General features: G+C 43.9%; 1 protein-coding gene across 1 annotated transcript; it reads left to right on the top strand.

The window, feature by feature from the left end:
• The first annotated feature begins 2,581 nt into the window (after window positions 1-2,581).
• LOC135884125 (tubulin alpha-8 chain) lies at window positions 2,582-7,002 on the top strand. The gene is made up of 4 exons (XM_065411420.1): window positions 2,582-2,624; window positions 4,422-4,570; window positions 5,116-5,796; window positions 6,709-7,002. Exons 1-4 carry the CDS (start codon window positions 2,597-2,599, stop codon window positions 7,000-7,002), a joined length of 1,152 nt encoding a protein of 383 aa, XP_065267492.1. The 5' UTR covers window positions 2,582-2,596.
• The last annotated feature ends 250 nt before the right edge of the window (window positions 7,003-7,252 follow it).

Below are 7,252 nucleotides of genomic sequence, written 5' to 3' on the forward strand. Positions count from 1 at the left end.
AGCTAGAGGATTTAAATCTACCTCAGTACAGTTAAGACCTACACCAGCTTGTGCTCCACATGACTGCAAACACGACAGGGTCTGCTTTTATCAATGAACAGTGTGGATAGAAGGCCTGATCCAAAGCCTGCTGAAGTCAATAGGAGTCTTTCCACTGACTTGGGCTTTGTATCAGATCCACAGTTAGTAAGAACAAATGCGAGCCCCAGACTCTTAGAAAAGAGATTTGAAATCTGAGTTGAGAAAAGGGTCAGGATTTAAATACCCTATCGGGATCAGTTTACAATGCAAGGGACTCTGAGGAAATACTATGCTCTTCACTGTTAAAGCTATAGTGACCTATTTTAAAGCAGTTTACTTTGAAAACCCTGGTTTCAAATCTCCTGTTTCTATTGACATTTTTGTCCTTGCGTGTTAGAGCATTTCCAAACTGCAGCTGGTCTGAGGTCGAACTGGGATTGGTGCAGATCACCTCTGACACTGGGAGTCACCAGTGCAGGCTGGCTGAGAGGAAGAGCTGAGATGTTCAAAGGAAATGGTCAGGGTTTCAAATCAGAGGGACTGAAAACTCTGAACAGTGGGGAGGGGAGCAGATCTGTGGTCTCCATTAGTCATAAATCAAGCCATGAAACTACTAAGTCTCTCGGAGCAATCGCCCAAGTGTGTGAGTCTGTGAAGAAATGGAAAGGTTTAAAAGGTTGACTCACCTGTAGCTTCTCGAGGAAGAGTGGCTCTGTGGTGCGTTTGCTGCTTTGTCTCAGAAAGGTTCCAGAGGGTTATGCTGGGCTTTTAAATGTGGTTCTGGTCTGCAAGTCACTCTGTAAGAGCCGTATCAAGGGCTCAGCATGCTTCTTGTCTCTTTTGATTCAGCAACATATTTGCTCAGTTTACAAGGAAAGAGCTGTTTTTCTAACTCACAACCCTGTAAACTCACACTGAGATCCAACAGACAAGCTAGGGTCTTTCTTTATGGTGCAACATCATCAGTAATTAAGATTTTTCAGATCAAAATACACCTCCAGTGATACCTAAATATCCCCAGATTACACCTTCAACTACCCCAGTGTCTGTGCAACCCCATCATCTCCTAGCTCCATGTGCTACCTCTGCCCACAGGCACCGCCCCCACAGCTCCCATTGGCCACGGTTCCTGGCCAACGGGAGCTGTGGAGCCAGCGCTTGGGGTGGGGGCAGTGTGTGGAGCTAGGAGCTGAGTGAGGGATATGTTGCCGCTTCCGGGGAGCAGCAAGGAGCCAGGCCGGGAGCCTGCCAGCCCCAACACTCCCACCCCCAGTACCCGCGGGGGTCCCGGGCCAGCCCCCCCATGAGCATCTGTGGCACACCCCAGGCTGTCTCCCCCCCCCCCCAAGATTTAGTCAGGGGTATATAGTACAAGTCATGGACTGGTCACAGGCCATTAATTTTTGTTTACTGCCTGTGACATGTCCATGACTTTTACTAAAAATACCCGTGACTAAAATGTAGCCTTAATTATATCCAATAGCAGTGCTTTCCCAGATGGACCTTTGAAATACATACTCCTGTGCAGACCATTGGGGCAAGAAACATTTGTTTTGTTTAGCATGTAATAGCTATTTTTATTTTTTGTTTTACTGTTCTCTAATTAAAGTGTCTGTCTGCTATTGTAATAACTACGTTCATAATTAAATATTTAAGCATGTGTTCACAATAGGATATGATGATGCAAATGGATGAGCCATGTCTGAACATGCAGGGTATAAATCCATGGGTATGTAGGAACTCAGGAATATTCGTTTCACATTTGGAGAGTCAGAAGTCTTTTCTTGATGTCAGCTCTTCTCAGTCTCTGGCCCAGCCTGCCATAAGAGGGTTAAGGGATCAGAAGACACTGCACCCCTCTTGAGTTACATATGGTTGGAAAATGCCACACCGCTGTGTCAGGTCCCAGCTAGGAATAAAAATAAATGGATCTAGCACATGCTCCTCAGCTGGAATTTATCATAGTCTGGATAGGAGCAAGATAGCATATGGTGTATATGTATGTATTTTTATGTTTGTATGTGTATAGATGTACATGAGGGCATGTAACTGTTGTGCACAGGCATGAGTGCATGCCTGCAAATTTCCAGTTTTCTTTGTGTTTATTTCCTTGCATAGCCCTGCAGCAAAACACTTTCACCTTCGTATTTGTAAACAGCATTTGCAACTTTTACTGCAGGCAGAGAACAGTGGCTAAGTCCCAGTTCCATGGGTCCTTGCGTACACCGCTTCTTGCTGTATATATGGCGTTAGGGAATGCAAACCAACTCAGGTGGAGGTTGATTTCAGAGATCTGAATAATAATGTACCAGACACTAATAACTATTAAGAAGGAGCGATGTGCTTTGGTTCTCCTGACCTTTCCTCCCTCTCTCTACAGCGTGAGTGCATCTCTGTTCATGTTGGCCAGGCTGGAGTCCAGATTGGTAATGCATGCTGGGAACTCTTCTGTCTGGAACATGGCATTCAGCCAGATGGCACCTTCAAGAATCAGCCCAACAAAGTCAACAACGATGACTCCTTTAATACATTTTTCAGTGAAACAGTCACAGAAAAGCATGTGCCAAGGGCTGTCATGGTGGACTTGGAACCGACAGTAGTAGGTCAGTATAGAATTAACACTGGAAAACGGAGAAGAGCCTTCTGTGCGTCTTCTGTGTGTCAGTGTTGTGTTTCTCCAGTCTCCAGTGTATCATGGGAACAACTCCGTCTTTGTATCTTGGTCTAATCACTAGGCCCTGGGATAAAATTAGTCAACCTAAGACTTTTAGTGCCCGATTCTATTCATGACTTCATTATCTCAATAAGGAGAAGATACCTACAGGATAGTTAGGGTAGAAACTTCAGCTAGACTACACTTTGATAATGGTGCTGCTACCTTTCAACATCCTGGATCAATAAGGTGCCATGCTTAAATAGCTATCCACTTAGTTTTGCATCTGCTCTTCATAAGAGTGTCTAAGTCTCTGATTTTGGTTGTGATATTTTCCATTGCTGTCTAGGTGTTTCTTTCCTCCTACTCAGATCAAAGACAGGAGAATGAAGGGGTGGGTTTTCCTGAGAATTTCCCACCCCTTTTTAGGGGGGAACCCTCATTTTATTCCTGCAAATCTCGCTCTTTTCTGATGGCTTGTCCTCAGAACAGACAGGTGATTTCTTCTCTGTCTGGGTACAACTTCCATAAATTGACTGCTAAAAAAAAGTGACTGGCTTAGACAACAGCCTTCATTTCTCCCTCCAGAAAGTACAGCACCTCATCTTTGTGAGACACGTTAGCTTTTTGTTGGGATTCCCTCCAAGACCTTTTCCACTCCAGAACACCTTGTTCAGTTCTAGGAGAACATTTCATCCAGTTTGACTCTGGATTTCATTACTAAGGCTCCTTTATTTGGCATATAGCAAAGCTATGCTGAGTTGATCAGACTCAAGCATCGGGGATGGGTATAGGGGCTACCACACATCCAAAGTTACACAGGCCAATGGTTCTCAACCAGGGGTATGCATACCCCTGGGGGTACACAGAGATCTTCTAGGGCATAACTTAACTCATCTAAATATTTGCCTAGTTTTACAACAGGTTAATAAAAAGCGCTAGTGAAGTCAGTACAAACTAAAATTTCATACAGACAGACTGGTTTATACTACTCTATATACTATACACTGAAATGTAAGTACAATATTTATACTCCAATTAATTTATTTTATAATTATATGGTAAAAATGAGAAAGTAAGCCATTTTTCAGTAATAGTGTGCTGTGACACTTTTGTATTTTATATCTGATTTTGTAAGCAAGTAGTTTTTAAGTGAGGTGAAACTTGGGGGTATGTGAGACAAATCAGACTCCTGAAAGGGGTACACTAGTCTGGAAAGGCTGAAAGCCACTGATATAGACAACCTCTTCCTTTACATACATTTACACATTGCATTTGCTGTACATTAAATCACACATTTTTTAATTGGAATGGTTACTCTGCAGGAGCCAAACCTGTACAGCATGCTCTGTCCATGTGCTCTTCACCTGGAACCTGATCTTTATATTCCAAGTTTATCTTGTCCATAGTCCGTAGCATCAAGGTGTTGCTGCTTATCTTAGCAAGCACAGACATCCCGACTCCAGCAAAGTGTTTGTCAAGCCCTTATTTACAACTTAACCTTCCATTCACCTTCCCAATTATGCCCACTAAGAAATGAGCCAAGTTACTTATGTCAAGCCAGACCTACACTTTCTACCAGAGTCCTGAAAGAGAATAAGATTCAAGTTTGTTTCCAACACTCAAGTCTTCCTTGCCTCACATTATACAGCACAACCAGTTAGCAACCATAGAGGTGTTCAACAGAACTCATCAACATTGGAGTGTGTCCATTCCAGGCCTCTCACAGTTTCTCTTTCTTGGACAGATGAAGTGCGGGCTGGTGCTTACCGGCAGCTTTTCCATCCAGAACAGCTGATCACTGGAAAGGAGGATGCAGCTAATAACTATGCCCGTGGTCACTACACCATTGGTAAAGAAAGCATTGATCTGGTGCTTGATCGTATCCGTAAGCTGGTAAGTGCCAGTACTTTTGAAATAGCACTTGAGGTTGTTGTGAAGGAAAGGGAACAGATAGCTCCTTTTGCTCCTGATAGTGTACTTTGTTCAGAGCTGAGACCGTCAGATCCATGGGGATTCCATTATTGGTCCAAGTGAGAAAAGGGTCTGTAGGTCTGTCAGTCAGACAGATGCTCTTGAAAGGTGGTTCCTGGGATTAAAACCTTCAACTTTATTGTGGTAACAGCAACCCAAGACTGATATATCTTGGTACAAGAGGAGTTAGCTAAATATCTGTTCACTTTGTTTTAGTAAACCTATATTCTAGAGGTATGAATTTCACCAAGTTAAACTCCATAGACAGAGTCTGATTTATATTTAATGGATTGGGCTGTTGAAGGAGAGCATAGGAGAGAGCATTAACAAGTCTTTTCCCGGGAAGACCTGGGCTGATCTCGGTGCTGTGTTTTGGATATAGATGTCCCAGCTTCAATCTCAGGATGCGCGCATGGAAGTCTCAGAGATTTAGACTGATTCCTTTTGTTCTCTGTTTGGCTTTTCAGACAGATGCCTGTTCTGGGCTACAGGGATTCCTGATTTTCCACAGCTTTGGTGGGGGCACTGGCTCTGGCTTTACCTCCTTGTTGATGGAACGCCTCTCCCTGGATTATGGCAAGAAGTCCAAACTGGAGTTTGCCATCTACCCAGCCCCTCAAGTCTCCACTGCTGTAGTGGAGCCGTACAACTCCATCCTGACCACTCATACCACCCTGGAGCATTCAGACTGCGCCTTCATGGTGGACAATGAAGCCATCTATGACATCTGCCGTCGCAACTTGGACATTGAGCGCCCCACTTACACCAACCTTAACCGTCTTATCAGCCAGATAGTCTCATCAATCACTGCCTCTCTGCGCTTCGATGGTGCCCTCAATGTGGATCTGACAGAGTTTCAGACCAACCTGGTGCCTTACCCTCGCATCCACTTCCCCCTGGTGACATATGCACCCATCATCTCCTCCGAGAGAGCCTACCACGAGCAGCTGTCAGTGGCGGAAATCACCAGTTCCTGCTTTGAACCCAACAACCAGATGGTGAAGTGTGATCCACGTCATGGAAAATACATGGCCTGCTGCATGCTGTACCGCGGTGACGTGGTCCCCAAAGATGTCAACGTAGCTATTGCTGCCATCAAGACCAAGAGAACTATCCAGTTTGTGGACTGGTGTCCAACAGGCTTCAAGGTGAGAGGGACAGAGACACACTGGTACTGTATGTTAAGAGACATTGTCAAGTAGTCCAGCCCAAATTGTGATTTCAACTCTTGAACATTTTCCATTTGTGAGAAAAGGGAATGCTTAGAAGTGTGTGTGTGTGTGTGTGTGTGTGTGTGTGTGATCTTCAGTTAGTCCTATGGAAAATGGACATGTCCTATTTACATATCCTACTTACACAGCCTCTTAAGCAGTCACCTAGCTGTCTGTCTGGAAAAAAGTCCACTCTATAAGAGTTAAAGTATTTAGCAGATGGGGAGACTGTTCCTCTAGACTATCAATGTTTAATTAAAAGCAAAAAAATCAGAGATATATAGTACTCATATTTCATTTACCAGATTTTTTTTTTTGAGAGCCTCATTTCATCAGACATCACACAAGTGATTATGCTCCCCCTGCTGGCTACACAGCAGCATGGACAGACCTGGTTTCCAGAGCAATGCTGACAGCAGCAATAATGAAAAAAAAAACCAATAATTGTTCCTCATACATATTAATGGGCTCTGAATTTGAAGATTTGTAGATGGAAAATACTTACTGTATTAGTTCATATGGAATAGCTGTGGGCTCAGAAAGTAAGATGCTGGTGTGCATTAAAAAGGGAGAAAAATAATACTGGTGATTATAATGAGATTCAGTTGAACTCCTTCATTTGGGGTCCTGTCTCCATTTTTGGTTGCTCTCCCTTGTTCTCATGTGCTATAGCTGAGAATGGGGTAGTCCAGAAAAAGGCAACATGGATGACATTTGCCATTAGGGTAATTTCAATACTGTGGTTTGAGATACCCATCCCCTGTCTTCTCAACCCATTTATTTTATTTTTGTTGTCTCTCTTGATCCCTCTTTTATCTCTTTCTCCTCCATCTTTAATCTTATTTCCAGGTTGGCATCAATTACCAGCCTCCTACAGTAGTTCCTGGGGGAGACCTGGCCCAGGTGCAACGTGCCGTCTGTATGCTAAGCAACACCACAGCCATTGCTGAGGCCTGGGCCAGGCTGGACCACAAGTTTGATCTGATGTATGCCAAGAGGGCATTTGTGCACTGGTATGTTGGTGAAGGCATGGAGGAAGGGGAGTTTGCAGAGGCCCGAGAGGACTTGGCTGCACTGGAGAAGGATTACGAGGAAGTGGGAACTGACTCGTTTGAAGAAGAAAATGACGGGGAGGAATTTTAAAATACACTGTGTTATTCAATAGCACTGGATTGTCTCTGTCTTTCTTTACTGCATGTGTCTGCATTCCTGTCTGGTACCTTCTCCATGTGTGTAATATATAGAGAATGAAGATCAGAAAGGCCCTCGAAACACAGGAAAGCTATCATGTTTGGTATGACCACCTAATCCTAATAATGCATGATCCTCACTCAATACAAGGGAATGTAACAAGCAGTAGATTCTCTGCCAGTCCACCTTGAGAGAATTTTCT

Source organism: Emys orbicularis, chromosome 1 (genome assembly GCF_028017835.1).
Source record: "Emys orbicularis isolate rEmyOrb1 chromosome 1, rEmyOrb1.hap1, whole genome shotgun sequence".
Taxonomy (NCBI): Eukaryota; Metazoa; Chordata; order Testudines; family Emydidae; genus Emys; species Emys orbicularis.